Source organism: Lepidochelys kempii, chromosome 18 (assembly GCF_965140265.1).
Source record: "Lepidochelys kempii isolate rLepKem1 chromosome 18, rLepKem1.hap2, whole genome shotgun sequence".
Classification (NCBI taxonomy): Eukaryota; Metazoa; Chordata; order Testudines; family Cheloniidae; genus Lepidochelys; species Lepidochelys kempii.
The window spans coordinates 23,776,699-23,795,996 of record NC_133273.1 but is presented as its reverse complement, the minus strand read 5'-3'; the positions used below and the strand labels follow the sequence as shown (position 1 = coordinate 23,795,996).

Here is a 19,298-nt window from a genome sequence, read left to right as displayed (position 1 = left end):
TTTTTTAGTCCTGAATTTTAAAATCATACTTTATTTCTATGAGACAGAAGCAATAACAGTGCTCCAGAAAACCAGACTTTACTTACAGTTAAGAAAGACAAAATGTCATATCACAGATGAACCAAATTAAAAAAAAAATAGGCCTACAAAGTCTAAATGAAAAATCAATTTGCTCAAAAAGATAATGTGAAAGATTCCCAGGGGGCCTGGCAAATTTTGGAAGAAAAAAAGAGACTATATTTTATGGGAAGAGATTCAATAACCATTCCTTTTCCATAAAGCTAGTGATGGAGGACTGTCACTGCTCCATAGACACACACTGCATATGTCAGGATAATAGTAACAGGAAATCAATAGCATCTTTTATATCTGAAGAGACATTCTCTCCATGGACTCCTAATAGCAGCAACTGGGACCAAAGAAGACCTTTACTAAAATTTGGCAGTCAACATTAATCTTGGTGATAGGACAATGGGTAGAATATAACTCTAGATCTTTGGGGTTTTTGTTTTTTTTTAAAGAAAGAACTCTGATCAAAGCTTCACCCTTCATTAAAGCCAAAGAGCCCCTAGATAACACTACATTAACAGTGTAACGATGTCTCACCCTGGCACTCTCCCTGAAAGCCCTGTCCACATACACTTCCTCTCTGGTTGATGGCTGTAATCATTAGGAGCTAGAATCTTCATCAGGTGGTAATCTGACATCTTGGACAAGCTCCGCAGAATTTATGGGATCTTCTAGTTTTTCCCTCCATTCATCTGAAGTGGAACTTAAGTTAATATTAGCAAAAATACTTTGTGCAGGGGCTATTTTCCAATGAAGAGTGGAGGTGTCTAGTTGCTGAAATAATCTGCTAAACAAGGCCTATTTTCAGACTCCAGATCAAATGCTCTTACCATGTATACAAGACCAGAGCAAATGGTTCATCACAACTGTCCACTAGTTCAGATGAAAGTTGGCTGGAGGAAGGGCAAAAACTTGTTATCTTTGGCTCTTCAGCAGCAGAAAGTGGATAGACTCTGCTGAGAAGCCTCTCTGCACAGTAAGTCAGGTCATTAAGACCACAGACTGGCACATACATGAATGCTTTTTTCTGCTTAAGATAAAAGTGAGCCAAATTATGGATTTTCCAGGCATGGGTGCAGAACCCTAGTGTCTCTGAAAACCCTACACCACCCCTCATCAGCATTCCAACATGCCTTTATTCATGATCACGTAGTAGGATGGCATTGTGCCTGCTCTCAAGTCGGTCCATTTCACCTGGGCTTAGATGCCAAGGACTTTGAGAATGGGGCTGATTGCAGAAAGTTCCTCTTCTGTGACAGTACTGGCCCAACATGATGCCTCTCTAAACAGGAGGGCTCCCTTTATCACCTTTCTCATTCTCACTTGGTTCTATCATTCTGCTCACTTCACCCTGAAAACTGTCCCTGTCCTCATCCACCAGACACTCTTCCTCTTCTTCAGGATCTCTCCTTAAAATCAACCACTTCATACCATCCTCCCCCTTTCTTTCTCATCATCAGTAATCCTCTCCTTCTCCTGAATGGCTCTTGTAGGTCATGATGATTTACCTTCATTAGAATTTAATCTCTTTGGGGGCAGGGAACATGTTTCTTTCTATCTGGTAGAAAGTGTCATAGCAATGTATGGCTCTAGATTAATAATGATGATGATGATATCTGTTCTTTATAAGTGGGTCATGCCTAATCCATTGAAACATACTGGCATGTACCAGCATGTAGAAAGAATTTGAAGAGTGAAGGCACTGAAGACATCAATGTTCCATGGCCTTTAGAAAACTGTTGGAGCTGCAGCAGAAAACTAGTAAGGCTACTTATAATATGGAATCAGAAATTAATCTCCTAAACTAGGAAGGCTTGGGAGAGGCAATGTGAGGGGTATGCCATGACTGAGAAGAGTAAGGATCTACTCAGCCAGGAGTTAATTCCAGAGTTGTATTTCACTTGCTATAGCTGATGGCATCACTAACAAATCACATAGAACAGGGAGCTGCTTAAACACTATATCCTGAACTGAAGTTTTGGAAGGTCAGTAGAAAGGAAACATCAAATATCTTTTTTTAAAATGTATTAATTTGTAGTTTGCAAGTCTAGTCTTCTTTCCTGATATTAATTTTGGCTCTTGAACAGCTTTTTGTATTCATTTATTTAGAAAGCATCTGAATTCACCCCTTAAGCCATCGAGATCCTGTGTTCATGCATATAAAGAACGAAGGAAAAGTGTAAATAGATCTGACCCAAGATGGGATGGCCTTCAGAATTTCCCATGAGATATCTGTCAATCTGTTGAATGCAAAACAATTTCCTACAGTGGAAAGGGTCAGCTGTGTAATTAGTGACAGTGTCTTTTAGCAACATGTTGGAAAGATCTGAGAGAGAGAGAGAGAGAACTCTCAGTAACTTTCTGTCACTAACATCCCTAAGGATCATGTGATTCCCCAGCCACGTTAGAAAAAAAGCATGACTGTTACTATCAGTATAGGACAAAACTCTCTGGGAAATAGGGTGCTGCAATGGCAATTCAAAACCTCAGAACTTTAGTCACTATTTTTGTGTTTTAGCACAGACCAAGTCACTCTAAAATCATATGGAAAAAATGAATCTAGTAGGTGTGCTGAGTCAGGAGACGTGTATTGCTAAATAGTTGGATGACTCCTCTGTAGTGAGGGGAAATTAATTAATTCTTACTGGATTTTCCTGAAAATGTGCCTTCATGGAAAGCTTGCTCTGAATTGAGGAACTTATTTGATTTCAGAGGGGCTTGTCTACACTACCTGCCGGATTGGCAGGCAGTGATCGATCCAGTGGGGGTCAATTTATCGCGTCTAATATAGACACAATAAATTGACTGCTGAGCGCTCTCCTGTTGACTCTGGTACTCCACCAGAACAAGGAGCGCAAGCAGAGTTGATGGGGGAGCGTCAGCAGTGAAGACACCGCGGTAAGTAGATCTAAGTATATCAACTTCAGCTACGCTATTCACGTAGCTGAAGTTGCATATCTCAGATCGACCCCGCGTGGTAGTGTAGATTCCTTCATCAACTGCATTGGGACCAGAAGAGTTGACTTAAGACTGAACATACCTTTTAATTGTTTTCAAGTAAGGCTTCCATGATGGTAAGTCCAAAACAAAGTGGCTGAACTTTGGTGTCGGAAACCACGGCTTCATCTTCACATGAAATCATACTTTTATTAAGTTTTCTTTTAGCACCTGTCTATCTTACAGAGCAGAGCTCTCATTCTAATATAACATACAGAAATCAAGGGACTAGTTATAGGGCACTATGCAGCCTAAAGGGAAGAAAAGCCCCTATTTTGCTTCATGGTATCCTTGTCAAAGCAACAACACATAGAGAAAACAAAAATCTTCCTGTCATTAAGTTTTACAGCAAGTCACAATTTGGTGTAGAGCCCAGGGAGTTGTTCTGTTTGAATTTCATAGGCCACTATACATTGTGACATGAATTTTTCTGTACAGTTCAATATTTTGATGGGACTGCATGGGTGACCTCTGGTGGTTAATTTGCCACCCAAACAGTTGGTTTGTTGTTTTGGAGACCAAACACTGTGCATGCAGATTTCTGCTCTCAGCTTCCTAATGTAAATCCAGTGTAACTGTTGATTTGAATAGAATTACTCTGGATTTTCCCTGCTGCAACTAAGAACAGGATTTGGCCCTCAAATAACTCACCCATTCCTAACTTTTCTGTTGCTGTGGATCTCACTTTCCTTTATATTGCAATTATTCTTTTCCGCACCTTGGTATTCTGTACTGATTGATCAAAGACTTTGATTAGTAATATTATTACATCAGTACAACAAGATCTCTCTCAAACAATTCTTGTAAATCACACATCAGCAGTAGTTTTTGTGAAATAGAGCTTACTTTTGTTTAGAAAAGGCCTTTCAGACTCATCATGTAGTTAACCTAATGGAGAAACAATTGTCCTCTCATCAATGCATACAGCCAACTGTATCAGGAGTGATGCTGACAAGCGACACTAAACATTCCCTTTATCTTGCATGTATCAAAGAGCCCTCTGGTGCTGCTGTCTATCCAGGTATGTATACAGCTCCCCTCACCTTCGAATGTGACAGCCATATGGGACAGAGGTAGGACTGGGTAATTTTCCTCTTTTCATTCTAAACTAATTTTCCAACATGTTCTGTGTCTAGGGAGCTAAAGACAGTCAGATAACGTTGTCAGGCCACCTATAACACAGATCATGCATAGGACAACTATGGCTGTTCTTCCTCCTTTTCTTCTCTCATCTAAAAACTACTGATTTCTAAGAGCTGTGGACCGAGCACCCAAATGAGTTGTGCTCTGCTGGCTTTCACCCCTCCTGGTTTTCACTCTGCTCTCTTTTGCTTCTTACATCATATCCACTATCTGCATGTTTCTCTACCTGCTGGCATTTTTGGTTACTTTGCTGGTAGACAATGATAACAGGAAACAGCTACCTCAACTGAGAAGTGACCAGAAGGGATAAATACACGGAGTTCAAACACTTTTTAAAAACAAAATACCACATCAAAAAATAAATGAGTGAAGTTGTCATCTCAGGAAAATGCACAGTTTAAAACTACCTTCGAAGTTGTGTTATTTTTGTCTTGCTGCGTATTTTAGTGGGACAAAATAAGCTGCTGAGTAAAACCGCCATCGGGACTTGCTCCCTAATCCAACAGGGAGAGAGGTGGATTCCTTCCCATAGGCATATTTGGTTCTATAGTAAAATGAAACCCAACCTCTCTCTTTCTCTTCAGGTTTTTATACTACATCCTCAGCATGATATCTGAGCACCTGCTGTTACAGGTGAACATCTCTCTATTGCTCTAAAGAGGAGATTACCGAGTGACTTAAATGCACCTACACCCTTAAGTTAGAGACACATGTAATAGTAATAGACTGGCATTGGGCCTTTTGACCACTATACATATTTGAAGCTAATGATTTTGAATCACTCTTAAGCAGTTTTTGTAGCCACCCTGTAGTTAGTTTGTTTTTATGTCAGTAAACAACAGGGAGGCAGGTGGAATGGAGACTGAGATACTAATGCTGCAGATTTGCTGGAAGCTTAGAGATTTCCTTGTGAAGATGATTTTTAAATGACCATATTCAGCAAAGTTTTCTGCCCTGTCTCACGGAGTCAGCCTGCTATCCAAGTGTGCAGAAGAAGGGAGAGCAGTCAGAAACTGATAAAAATAGCACTAAATCCCTGTCTTGACTCAATGACAAGAGAATAATAAAAAGATTATAGGTAATTTCTCTTTATGAATTATAGAGAAGGGCTTAGATTCAGCAGTGACACACAAGAGCCTGGACAGATTGCTCAGCTGCCTCTCCCAGTAATGTCACTATCATTCAAAGGGAAACAAATGACCTCCAGGATAAACTGAGTATAGCACAGCAGGGCTGTGAAGCTGTTAAACACAGGGGCAGTTTCCTAAATACCCAGACAGTTTCTATTCTATGAGAGCAAACGGTCTGTGTCATTCTGAATGTGAACAATAAGAATACATTTACTTGTAACTTCTGGTTAAAGATAAGAGTGTGATAATAGATTTCAGACTTTGCTTTACTGCTGTCATATCATTTTCTTTCTGACTATACCTCAATGGGGAGAATACAGCAAATCCGTAGGGCAAGGAACTGAAATATGAAGCTGAGCTTTGTCAGATGTTCTGCTGTGAGGGTTCTTCTGTGTGCTACAAAACTATATTTCCATTATTTCTCCCATTATATAATTGGCTTCTTCAAAAGGAGAAAAACAAAGTCCATCTCCTCAAGATGGAAGTGTATAATAAACACATCTCAGCCCTGGACTAAGTTTATGACTGGCCTTCTATTTATCCAATCACATTCCAAACTGCTCCAGAGCTAAACAACCTATAAAGGATAAAGGGAGGACTGACACTCCAGAAACATTTATCCTGTCTGGAAATTGCGTGAGTGGTGCCCTTGTTGAAGCACAATCTGAGGTTCATCAAAAGATTTTGCCATCCTCCCACCATGCTGCTTCTTAGTGAGTTCCTGAGTCAGGTCTGATGGTATCTAGGGGTTAGGATTCGGCGCTCTCGCCACCGCAGCCAGAGTTCGTTTCCCAGTCAGGGAACATGATTGTGGGGGGATAGCTCAGTGGTTTGAACATTGGCCTGCTGAACCCAGGGTTGTGAGTTCAATCCTTGAGGGGGCCATTTAGGGATCTGGGGCAAAAACTGGGCATTGGTCCTGCTTTGAGCAGGGGGTTGGACTAGTCCCTTCCAACCCTGATATTCTATGATTCTGTCTGGCACGTGACATGGACGAGAAAGCAAAGATGGAGCATAAAGCATTTTCAATGTAGAACCAGCTTGACAGTGGGCAAAGTATTTATTATACTTCAGGGAACCCCAGTCTAAAAATCTGCAAGGGTACAAAAAGGCTCCAGGTACAATAGGGCTAACTGCACTTACCTCCAAGAAGAAGAATGAAAGGAGAGCAGTTAAGTCATGGTAAATACTAGATTTCTCAAGGCAGAACACAACTGCATGCTTCTGTGTCCCCAGTCAGCAATAGTCTGGAGTTAATATATTGAGACTCAGTATGTATATAAAATCTTGCACTTTTCATTTTGCAGATGCTTTACAGACATTTGCTAATTACACCTCACAATATCACTGTGAGCTGGATAAGTATCATTATCCCCATTCTGCGCTTAGAGAAGTGAAGTAACTTGCTAAAGGTCAGAGGAGTCAGTGTCAAAGGCAAGGTTAGAACTTGGAACTAGATTTTTGGTGTGCTACTAACTAGGATATGTCTCTAATAAAAAGCACTAGCGTCTGTTTTAAAAACATGGATCCTAGTTCAAAGTCTACATCTAATTGCTTACATACACCCAAATTATCCTGTCCCAGCATGAAGTGTGTGAATATTTGAGTTCTTGTCCTTACTTTGGTTGTTCCAAAATCCTATAAGGGACTATAATCTACCTTGGACATCACATAAACCAAAAGACTTGAGATCTGCTTCAAGGAGGGCAAAGATGACTTTCCACACTTTCTCTTAAGAAGGACTGAAGTGAAAAGAAATTGATTTCTCCAACCTGCAAGGAAGTGGCTAGAGTTTTCCAGCAGGTGTAGTACAGAAGTGGGGAACAGCAATGGATGTTTGCTGAAGGTTTCTGAGAAACAACATTATAGCAAAATTAGAGACGGTTGGAGAAGTATTAACCAGGTGACTACATCGCTCCAAACTTCTTAACCAGCTTTTCCAGACTCCCTTTTGCAATTGTGTAATTTCCCAGACATGTACATACTTTACATTATATAACAGATGCATTTTAATAATGTTACAAAGGAAGGGCACCCAATTTAAATTAATTAGATTTTGCAATAGAAGTGTGAGGCGTACATATACATGACAATTACCCTTCCAAATACAGGACTGTAGGTATGTAACCCTACCTGAAGCAATTAAATGAGGAAACAAAAAGCGGATGGTGCCTCATCCTCTAGAAAAAGGTGTTTATGAAATACCACGGCTGTACTGAAAACTCCGATGGGAAGGACCTTCTGCCACTTGTGGAGGAGAAACCCAGCAAAAGTCCTCAGGCTTGGAGGAAGGAGCCGGGCACCCGCAACAAGGCAGAGCCCAGTAACCCGACCCGGGGATGAATGACCAGACTCGCCTGGTGGGGGTCATGGATTCTCCATTTACCTCTCGGGGGAGCAGGGGACACAGTCGCTTTTCCTTCCCTCGGGGGCTGCGCCCTGCGGAGAGACAGGATGAAAGCAGGGCCGGGGAGGGGGGAGGACGGGGTCCGGGGGGGGGCAGAAGAGTCCAGGGGCGGGGTCCGGGAGGCCCAAAGAGGCAGGGCTCGGGGAGGGGGGGAAGAGCGGAGACCCTGGGGGGCCAGAGGGGTCCCACAGGCGGGGTCCCGGGGGGGAGCAGAGGGGTCCAGTGGCCGGGGTCCAGGGTGGGGCCAGGGCGGGCCTGCTTGGCTGGGGGAGGGGTGGAGTCCCGGGGGGGCCAGAGGGGTCCCACAGGCGGGGTCCCGGGGGGGCCAGAAGGGTCCAGGGGCGGGGTCCGGGAGGCCCAAAGAGGCGGGGCCCGGGGGGGGGAAGGGCGGGGTCCCTGGGGGGCCAGAGGGGTCCCACGGGCAGGGTCCCGGGGGGGGGGCAGAGGGGTCCAGGGGGCGGGGTCCCGGGGGGAGGACCAAAGGGGCGGGGCCCAGGGAGGGGGCGAAGGGCGGGGTCCCGGGGGGGCCAGAGGGGTCCCACGGGCGGGGTCCCGGGGGGGGGGGCAGAGGGGTCCAGGGGGCGGGGTCCCGGAGGGGGCAGAGGGGTCCAGGGGGCGGGGTCCCGGGGGGCGGGGGGGAGGACCAAAGGGGCGGGGCCCGGGGAGGGGGCGAAGGGCGGGGTCCCTGGGGGGCCACACGGGCGGGGTCCCGGGGGGGGGGCAGAGGGGTCCAGGGGGCGGGGTCCGGGAGGCCCAAAGAGGCGGGGCCCGGGGGGGCAGAGGGGTCCAGGGGGCGGGGTCCGGGGAGGGGTCCAGGGGGCGGGGTCCCGGAGGGGGCAGAGGGGTCCAGGGGGCGGGGTCCCGGGGGGCGGGGGGGAGGACCAAAGGGGCGGGGCCCGGGGAGGGGGCGAAGGGCGGGGTCCCTGGGGGGCCACACGGGCGGGGTCCCGGGGGGGGGCAGAGGGGTCCAGGGGGCGGGGTCCGGGAGGCCCAAAGAGGCGGGGCCCGGGGGGGGCAGAGGGGTCCAGGGGGCGGGGTCCCGGGGGGAGGACCAAAGGGGCGGGGCCCGGGGAGGGGGCGAAGGGCGGGGTCCCGGGGGGGGCAGAGGGGTCCAGGGGGCGGGGTCCGGGGAGGGGTCCAGGGGGCGGGGTCCCGGAGGGGGCAGAGGGGTCCAGGGGGCGGGGTCCCGGGGGGAGGACCAAAGGGGCGGGGCCCGGGGAGGGGGCGAAGGGCGGGGTCCCGGGGGGGGCAGAGGGGTCCAGGGGGCGGGGTCCGGGGAGGGGTCCAGGGGGCGGGGTCCCGGAGGGGGCAGAGGGGACCAGGGGGCGGGGTCCCGGGGGGAGGACCAAAGGGGCGGGGCCCGGGGAGGGGGCGAAGGGCGGGGTCCCGGGGGGGGCAGAGGGGTCCAGGGGGCGGGGTCCGGGGAGGGGTCCAGGGGGCGGGGTCCCGGAGGGGGCAGAGGGGACCAGGGGGCGGGGTCCGGGGAGGGGTCCAGGGGGCGGGGTCCCGGAGGGGGCAGAGGGGTCCAGGGGGCGGGGTCCCGGGGGGAGGACCAAAGGGGCGGGGCCCGGGGAGGGGGCGAAGGGCGGGGTCCCGGGGGGGGCAGAGGGGTCCAGGGGGCGGGGTCCGGGGAGGGGTCCAGGGGGCGGGGTCCCGGAGGGGGCAGAGGGGTCCAGGGGGCGGGGTCCCGGGGGGAGGACCAAAGGGGCGGGGCCCGGGGAGGGGGCGAAGGGCGGGGTCCAGGGGGGGGGCAGAGGGGTCCAGGGGGCGGGGTCCCGGGGGGGCAGAGGGGTCCGGGGGGGGCTGTCCCTGGGGCACGGACCTCACGGGCGGGGTCACGGGGCTCAGGCGATGCGGCCCCGCCCCCTTCCCAGCCTCTTCCCGCCCAACTCCAGAGTTGCGAGCGGACGTAACGGAGCGCATGCGCACTAGAGAAGAGCCCATTCGCTCCTTTCACCCGCGCGCCGTCTTCTTGACATCTGCCCCACGTGATCTCTGCCGCCCGTCGTGCTCCCCGCCGCGCATGTGCCTGTGCGCCGACTCCGCGCCCGCTCGGTGCGCGATACGCGTGCGCACTGCCTCCCGATGCCCCTCCGCTCCGCCGGGGGCGCTGTGGCGGTGGCGCGACCTCCTCTGCCGGCTCTCTTCCGCCCCTAGTCCCGCCCCGGCGCGGGTGAGAGGTCGGCAAGATGGCGGCGGCCTTGGGGGAGGAGGTGCCGGAGAACGAGGACTATTACTCGCTGCTGAACGTGCGGCGGGAGGTGAGGGCGGCGGGCCGCGCGGGCCGGGGCGCCGCGGCACTGGTGGGGGGCGCCGGGCCGAGGGAGAGGCCTGGGGCCGGGACTATGACCCCGGTGCCCGGGCGGCCCCCCCCTCCGGCCGCTCGTGCGGGCCCGCCAGCGGAGCTCGTGCCTGCCCCCGCCCCAGGCCCCGCCCCAGGCCCCCGCCGGGGCGTCTGCTGGCGCGGGCGAGGGGAGGGCGCGCGGGGGCGGGACCCGAGAGCCGCCCTTCTCTGGCGCTCGGTCCGGGGCAGGCCGGGGCCTGGAGCGAGCGCCCGGGCTCCGCCCCGCTCCCCGCGAGGGCCAGCCGTTCCAAGGCGGGGCGGGCCCGGCGAGCCCGGCCGCGCTGGCCAGAGGCCGCCCCGGCCAGTGCTAGGGCGGGCAGCGGCCTCAGACCCGCAGTGCTGAGTGCGGCCTGGTCCGGGTCGGAGGCAGTGGGGGAGGTCAAGTTGCAGCGGGGGAGGTTTAGGTTGGATATTAGGAAAAACTTTGTCACTAGGAGGGTGGTGAAGCACTGGAATGCGTTACCTAGGGAGGTGGTAGAATCTCCTTCCTTAGAGGTTTTTAAGGTCAGGCTTGACAAAGCCCTGGCTGGGATGATTTAACTGGGAATTGGTCCTGCTTCGAGCAGGGGGTTGGACTAGATGACCTTCTGGGGTCCCTTCCAACCCTGATATTCTCTGATTCTCCCCCGGCCCCGGGGAAGCTGTTCCGGGGTTAGCGCGCCTCCCTGGCCTCTCCAGTCCGAGTTTGTCCCGGGCATGGCTGCGCGGGAAACTGCGGAGCGCCGGCCCGGTAACCCGCCCCCGTGCGGGGAGCGGCTCCCCGCGCTCAGAGCCTGTCTACACTGGCGCTGTAAAGCGACTTTCTGCACTCAGGGCGGTGGTTTTCCACACCCCTGCGCCAGCAGGTGAGAGCGCTATAAAATGTAAGTGTAGCCAAGCCCTAGCTTCAGCTTTCAGCCACTGGTCCCCTTGTACCTTTCTCCGCCAGATTGAAGAGCTCCTTATTAAATATTTGTTCCCCCTGTGGTGATTTACAGATTAATCAAATCACCCCTTAACCTTCTCTTTGTCAAGCTAAATCAATGGTTCTCAACTTTTCCAGATTACTGTACCCCTGTCAGGAGTCTGAGTTGTCTTGTGTACCCCCTGTTTCACCCCACTTAAAAAAACTACTCGCTTACAAAACCAGACATAAAAGTGCAAAAGTGTCACAGCACATTATTACTGAAAAATTGCTTGCTTTCTCATTTTTATCATATAGTTATAAAATAAATCAATTGAAATATAAATCTCGTACTTTTCAGTGTATAGTATATACAGCAATATAAGCAAGTCATTGTCTGTTTGAAATTTTAATTTGTACTGAGTTCTCTAGTGCTTTTTTATGTATCCTGTTGTAAAACTAGGTGAATATCTAGATACACTGATGTACGTACCCCCTAGCAGACCTCTGTGTACCCCTGGTTGAGAACCACTGGGTTAAATAGATGGAGCTCCTTGAATCTATCACATATGCATGTCTTCTAATCCTTTAATCATTCTGGTGGCTATTCTCTGAACCCTCTCCAGTTTATCAACATCTTTCTTGAATTGTGAGCATCAGAACTCGACACAGTAGTCTAGCTGTGCCTGCACCTGTTCCCAGTACAGAGGTAAAATAATCTCTTCTCCTATTCTAGATTCCTCTGTTTATGCATCCCATGATCGCGTTAGCTCTTTGGCCATAGAGTCGCATTGAGAGCTCATGTTCAGCTCATCCACCATGACCCCCAAATCTTTTTCAGTGTCACTGCTTTCCAGGGTAGAGTTCCCCATTCTCTAAGTATGGTCTACATTCTTTGCTCCCAGATGTATATATTTACATTAAACCATTAAAATGCATATTTCCCTGCGCCCAGCTTACCACTTGTTGCACCCAGTTTATCAAGGGATCTAGATCACTCTGAATCAGTGACCTGTCCATTTACCCTTCCCCCAATTTTTGGGATCTGCAAACTTTATCAGGGATGATTTTATATTGAAAAAAGTCATTGAAAAAAGAGGTTACGTAGCATAGGGTCAAGAACCGATCCCCGTGGGACTTCACTGGAAACAGACCCACTCAATGATGATTCCCCATTTACAAGTTATATTTTGAGACCTATCAGTTAACCAGTTTTTAGTATGTTTAATGAGTGTCATGTTCATTTTATACTGTTCTAGTTTTTTAATCAAAATGTGCAGTGTGAAGTCAAACACCTTACAGAATTCTATTGCATCAACACTATTACTTTTATCAATCAAACTTGTAATTTCATTAAAAAAAGATATCAAGTTAGTTTGACAGGATCTGTTTTACATAAATCCATTGTTGATTTGCATTAATTTCATTACCCTCCTTTAATTATTTATTAATCAAGTCCTTCATCTGCCATTCCATTGCCTGGTATTAGTGTCAGGCTGCCAGGCTTTTAATTCCCGGGTCATCCCTTTTACCATTTTTAAAAATTGGCACGACCTTAGCTTTCTTTCAGTATTCTGGAACTTCCCTAGTGCTACAAGACTTATTGAAAAACAACATTAATGGTCCAGCAAGCTCCTCAGCCAAGTCTTGTAAAATTCTTGGAGGCAAGTTATCTCGATGTGCTGATTTAATGATGTCTAACCTTAGTAACTGCTGGTTAACATTCTCTAGAGCAGTGGTCACCAACCTGTAGATCCTGGGAACTCTCCCGGTCAATCGCGATCTCCGGCTGCGGCAGTGTAGCGGGCTGCCACTAAGGCAGGCTCCCTGCCTGCCATGGCCCCAGGCCACTCACAGAAGCGGAGGGCATGTCCCCGCAGCCCTGGGGTCTCCATGTGCTGCTAATGCCTGCAGGCACTGCCCCTGCAGCTCCCATTGGCCGGGAATGGGGGACTCTGACCAAATGGGAGCTTTGGGGGCGGTGCCTGCAGAGAGGGGCAGCGCGCAGAGCCACGTGTCCTCCCCCACAGGGGTGCATTGGCCACTTCCACGAGTGGCGTGGGGCCGTGGCAGGCAGGGTGTCTGCCTTAGACTCGCTGCACCACTGACAGGGAGCTGCCTGAGGTAAGTGCCGCCCGCTGGGAGGCCACACTCCAACACTGAGCCCCCTCCCAGAGCCAGCACCCCATACCCCCTCCTGTACCCCAAACTCTTTCCTGCACCCCAAGCCCCCTGCCCCAGCCCTGACCCCCCTCCCAGAGCCAGCACGCCCTCCTGTACCCCAACACTCTCCCCAGCCTAGAGCCCTCTTCTGCCCCCAAACACCCTCCCAGAGCTTGCACCTCTCACCTCCTCCTGCACACCATCCCCCTGCCCCAGGCTTAGCCGAGAGCCCCCTTCCACACTGCGAATCCTTCGGCCCCAGCCCAGAGCCTGCACCCGCTCCCCAGCCTGGTGAAAGTGAGTGAGGGTGGGGGACAGTGAACAAGGGGGAGGGGGGGGGGATGGAAGGGGGTCTTTGGGGAAGGTGGGGCCTCGGGGAACAGGTGTGGTAGATCTGGGGTTGCGCTTAAATTCAAAAAGTGACGTGGGGCATAAAAAGGTTGGAGACTGCTGCTCTAGAGTTATGGAATATGAAGAGTGTTATCACCATATGATGAGACTGCATCATTTCTTTTTTTAATACAGAACAGAAATATTTAGTTAACACTTTTGCCTTTTCTGCATTATTATTGATATTTCTATCACTTCTGTCTAGTAATGGACCGATGCCATTGATGAGATTCTTTGTTTCTAATATATTTTAAAAACTTCTCCTTATTGTCCTTAACTCTGCTGGCAATAGATTTCTACTTGTGTCCCTTGACTTCCCTTATCAAATTTCTACATTTCTTAATTTCTTGTTTATATTTATTACTATCAACTTCCCATTTCTTACATTTGTTATATATTTTTAAATTTTTTACAGCTGCGTTCACTTCCCTTTTAAACCAGGTTGGTTTTTTAACCAGCACAGCCTTCTTCCTCAGTTATAGGATTGTGGCTTTCTGGACATCTAGCAAATTCTTAATGATTCCCAATTATCATTCACATTTTTCTGTTTAAATTCTTCCTCTCAGGTAAACTGGCTCATAATTGTTTTCAGCTTTTTGAAATTGGCCGTATTAAAGCACCAAGTGTGTGTGTATGATCAGGTCATGATCACTTGTACCTAAGCTACCACTATCTTTTAGTTTTGTGGTCAGTGCCTCATTATCTGTTAGGAGAAGGTCTAATATAGAATTACCCCATGTTGGTTGCAACACTTGTTAAGTTAGGAAATTGTCATCTATAATATTTAGAAATTCCAAGGATGTTTTTATACTGGAAGCATGAAAGCTCCAGCATATGTCATTCAAATTTGAATCCCTGATGATCACAGTTTTTTTTCTCCCTGCACACTGTAGATAGGCGCATAAGGAGCCAGTTATCCTGTTTCCTAGTGTGATTTGGTGGTCTGTAGCAGACACAACTAGTACCCCATCTTGTGCTTTATCTGTTAGGACATTGATTCATAAGCAATTACGATCATTTTCTTCCAAGTTCTCAGTGACACAGACTCCCTCTCCCTGGACTGGTCTCTTCTCTTGCTGCCTACTGTAGGGCCACGAGCACCCTGAAGCTGCTGTTGCTGGCCCCTGTCCGAGACTAGGCTAGAGAGATCCCATGTCTGATTTGTGGGGAGGAGGATAGAATCTACTTGGTCTCTGGGTTAATAAGCATTTTCGTTTCCTCCAATGGAAAAACTAGACTGAACTAGATTCTGTTGCATCTAATTCTGTGCTGGGCCCAATGGAAGATTGGGTCAGCTTGTCAGTGTACATCTGGTAAAGGTGCTTTTATGAATTTTAGATCTATCTGCAACCTAGGTGTAACTGTGTGCGGTGCCCAAAAGAAGGCTCTGGAAAGTGCTTTACTGTAAAAAGAAAGTCGTGGTCTTATTATATTATGGCACCAGGTGCCCAACGCCTTTCTCTGAGTAACAGAATGAAACTGTATGTGTCTTAAAACTAAAGATAGCATGTGTGTACAGCATTGTAAGGTGGTATTGCACACTAAATCCCAAATAAATCAATTACAACTAATAGGGAAACAAATAATAAGGAAACCAAAAACTAATAAGGAAACAAATATTTTGAGTCTTGCCCAAAAGTATGCAATGTATTATGAACTGCATGTTGGTTGATTACAGGTCAAGTTTTTTTCTGCAACATGCCTTTTTTATAGGAATTGGATGAATGCATTTCATCTAATTTAATTATCCAATTTGTATGTAAGCTACAAATATGGTGAATCTCAATTGTATCCTTCTGTGCTAAGCAGCTGTTTCTGTAGCAGCTCTAATAGCTTGTAAGAACTCATACTACCTACTCCCAGCAAAGTTCAAACAACAAACTAGGTTTCTTTTCGTAAAAGAAAAAGTAGGTTTCCTCTACAGCAAACAGGGAAAGATTAAGAATGAGCTCTCAAAAATGGATACTCTCATAAAGAACCAACCTTCCACACAAACTTCCTCGTGGCTGGATTTTACTAAAACTAGACAAGCCATTTACAACGCACACTTTGCTTCTCTACAGAAGAAAAAAGACACTAAACTTTCTAAACTACTACATGCTACAAGGGGCCACAGCAATGGTTCCCTCACCCCACCTAGCAATATTGTTAACCTATCCAACTATACTCTCAGCCCAGCAGAAGCAGCTGTTCTATCTCGGGGCCTCTCCTTCTGCCCCTCCACCCCCACGAACATGATACAGTTCTGTGGTGACCTAGAATCCTATTTTCGACGTCTCCGTCTCAAGGAATATTTCCAAAATACCTCTGAACAACATACTAATCCACAGAGGTCTCCCTGCCAACACTACAGAAAGAGGGATTCTAGATGGACTCCTCCTGAAGGTCGAAACAGCAGACTGGACTTCTACATAGAGTGCTTCCGCCGACGTGCACGGGCTGAAATTGTGGAAAAGCAGCATCACTTGCCCCATAACCTCAGCCATGCGGAACGCAATGCCATCCACAGCCTCAGAAACAACTCTGACATCATAATCAAAAAGGCTGACAAAGGAGGTGCTGTTGTCATCATGAATAGGTCGGAATATGAACAAGAGGCTGCTCGGCAGCTCTCCAACACGAGTTTCTACAAGCCATTACCCTCTGATCCCACTGAGAGTTACCAAAAGCAACTACAGCATTTGCTCAAGAAACTTCCTGAAAAAGCACAAGATCAAATCCGCACAGACACACCCCTGGAACCCCGACCTGGGATATTCTATCTACTACCCAAGATCCATAAACCTGGAAATCCTGGGCGCCCCATCATCTCAGGCATTGGCACCCTGACAGCAGGATTGTCTGGCTATGTAGACTCCCTCCTCAGGCCCTACGCTACCAGCACTCCCAGCTACCTTCGAGACACCACTGACTTCCTGAGGAAACTTCAATCCATCGGTGATCTTCCTGATAACACCATCCTGGCTACTATGGATGTAGAAGCCCTCTACACCAACATTCCACACAAAGATGGACTACAAGCCGTCAAGAACACTATCCCCGATAATGTCACGGCTAACCTGGTGGCTGAACTTTGTGACTTTGTCCTCACCCATAACTATTTCACATTTGGGGACAATGTATACCTTCAGATCAGCGGCACTGCTATGGGTACCCGCATGGCCCCACAGTATGCCAACATTTTTATGGCTGATTTAGAACAACGCTTCCTCAGCTCTCGTCCCCTAAAGCCCCTACTCTACTTGCGCTATATTGATGACATCTTCATCATCTGGACCCATGGAAAAGAAGCCCTTGAGGAATTCCACCATGATTTCAACAATTTCCATCCCACCACCAACCTCAGCCTGGTCCAGTCCACACAAGAGATCCACTTCCTGGACACTACAGTGCTAATAAACAATGGCCACATAAACACCACCCTATACCGTAAACCTACTGACCGCTATTCCTACCTGCATGCCTCCAGCTTTCACCCTGACCACACCACACGATCCATCGTCTACAGCCAAGCTCTGCGATACAACCGCATTTGCTCCAACCCCTCAGACAGAGACAAACACCTACAAGATCTCTGTCAAGCTTTCTTACAACTACAATACCCACCTGCAGAAGTAAAGAAACAGATTGATAGAGCCAGAAGAGTTCCCAGAAGTTACCTACTACAGGACAGGCCTAACAAAGAAAATAACAGAACGCCACTAGCCGTCACCTTCAGCCCCCAACTAAAACCCCTCCAACGCATTATTAAGGATCTACAACCTATCCTAAAGGATGACCCAACACTCTCACAAGTCTTGGGAGACAGGCCAGTCCTTGCCTACAGACAGCCCCGCAACCTGAAGCAAATACTCACCAACAACCACATACCACACAACAGAACCACTAACCCAGGAACTTATCCTTGCAACAAAGCCCGTTGCCAATTGTGCCCACATATCTATTCAGGGGACACCATCACAGGGCCTAATAACATCAGCCACACTATCAGAGGCTCGTTCACCTGCACATCCACCAATGTGATCTATGCCATCATGTGCCAGCAATGCCCCTCTGCCATGTACATTGGTCAAACTGGACAGTCTCTACGTAAAAGAATAAATGGACACAAATCAGATGTCAAGAATTATAACATTCATAAACCAGTCGGAGAACACTTCAATCTCTCTGGTCACGCAATCACAGACATGAAGGTCGCTATCTTAAAACAAAAAAACTTCAAATCCAGACTCCAGCGAGAAACTGCTGAATTGGAATTCATTTGCAAATTGGATACTATTAATTTAGGCTTAAATAGAGACTGGGAGTGGCTAAGTCATTATGCAAGGTAGCCTGTTTCCTCTTGTTTTTTCCTACCCCCCCCCCCCAGATGTTCTGGTTTAACTTGGATTTAAACCTGGAGAATGGTCAGTTTAGATGAGCTATTACCAGCAGGAGAGTGAGTTTGTGTGTGTATGGGGGTGGGGGGGATGTGAGAAAACCTTGATCTATGCAAGAAATAGCCCGACTTGATTATGTAAAGAGTTGTCACTTTGGATGGGCTAGCACCAGCAGGAGAGTGAATTTGTGTGGGGGGGTGGAGGGTGAGAAAACCTGGATTTGTGCTGGAAATGGCCCACCTGTTGATCACTTTAGATAAGCTATTACCAGCAGGACAGTGGGGTGGGAGGAGGTATTGTTTCATGATTTCTGTGTGTATATAAAGTCTGCTGCAGTTTCCACGGTAAACATCTGATGAAGTGAGCTGTAGCTCACGAAAGCTCATGCTCAAATAAATTGGTTAGTCTCTAAGGTGCCACAAGTACTCCTTTTCTTTTTTCGTAAACAATGGATCAACAAGAACAAGCACAGCTGGAACTGATATTGCATGCTTTGTGCTATAGGTAGGTTGCTCTTCTTGTTGCTATCAGTTTCATAGTTAAATTTCACTTCAAGGTGATTTGAACCCTGGAGTACCCAAAAAAGTCAATTAATGATACTTCTATGGAAACTTCTATTCAAGGAACTTAATTTTAGTAACATTAACTTATGGGGCTCATGAGGTAGAGACTATCCTCATATTAGAGATGGGGGAACTGAAGTACACAAAGGTGAATTGTCTTGCCAGAGGTTACACAACGAATCACTTTCAGAGCTGGAAATAAGACCCGGTAGTCCTGACTCCCCACTCTACTCTAACCACTGAAATCCTGTCACATTTTTATTACAGTCACAGTTTCGTTTTTTTTTCCACGGTAAACATCTGATGAAGTGAGCTGTAGCTCACGAAAGCTCATGCTCAAATAAATTGGTTAGTCTCTAAGGTGCCACAAGTACTCCTTTTCTTTTTGCGAATACAGACTAACACGGCTGTTCCTCTGAAAAATTTCGTTAGAGTTTCTGATTCTACAGTAGTTTGACAAGATTTTTTGAAAGAAGTGAATAATTAAGTTCTTAAGGACTAAGAGTTGCACCTATGAAACTTTCTTGTTTTAGTTTATTGGTTCATTTAGTAGCAAAGGTGGCCACTCTCTAGTGTGCATAGAAAAGAGATTGTGTTCACTCTGCCTGGGATCTGTTGACTAGTTGTATTGGCAAAAAACAAAGTGCCCAAGATAAATTTTAAATGAGTTCTTAAAAAAAAAAAAAAAAGAAAAAGCTATACATCACAGAAATTCCTATTTAATTTTGAAACTAAGAACTTAATGTACAGCTCTTGCTGTGATATCAGCAGTTATTTTGCTAAAGAAAGATTGCTAAAAAGTTAGAAGGAAAGAACAAACTCATGTTTGA

At 48.0% G+C, this 19,298-nt stretch overlaps 1 protein-coding gene and 1 long non-coding RNA gene across 15 annotated transcripts in view; one reads left to right on the top strand and one right to left on the bottom strand.

Moving 5' to 3' along the window:
• LOC140900177 (uncharacterized) overlaps positions 1-9,912 on the bottom strand; it is a 30,757-nt gene extending 20,845 nt beyond the window's left edge. For 10 of the 12 annotated variants that reach the window (XR_012155579.1, XR_012155583.1, XR_012155574.1 and 7 more), the window contains exons 1-2: positions 9,569-9,912; positions 7,473-7,778 (exon numbers count right to left, since the gene is read on the bottom strand). This is a non-coding gene — a long non-coding RNA (uncharacterized lncRNA). Of the gene's footprint in view, positions 1-6,482; positions 6,587-7,472; positions 7,779-9,568 lie in introns of all 12 variants that reach the window. The other 2 variants (XR_012155581.1, XR_012155584.1) reach the window with 2 other exon arrangements.
• Positions 9,894-19,298, top strand: part of DNAJC11 (DnaJ heat shock protein family (Hsp40) member C11) — a 78,070-nt gene continuing 68,665 nt past the window's right edge. The window contains exons 1-2 of one of the 3 annotated variants that reach the window (XM_073316959.1): positions 10,346-10,935; positions 11,600-11,682. Coding sequence is in view for 1 of the 3 variants with exons in the window: in XM_073316958.1 (XP_073173059.1) it covers positions 9,936-10,007 (72 nt within the window). In the remaining 2 variants the exon portion in view is untranslated. Of the gene's footprint in view, positions 10,008-10,345; positions 10,936-11,599; positions 11,683-19,298 lie in introns of those variants that run through there. The other 2 variants (XM_073316958.1, XM_073316960.1) reach the window with 2 other exon arrangements.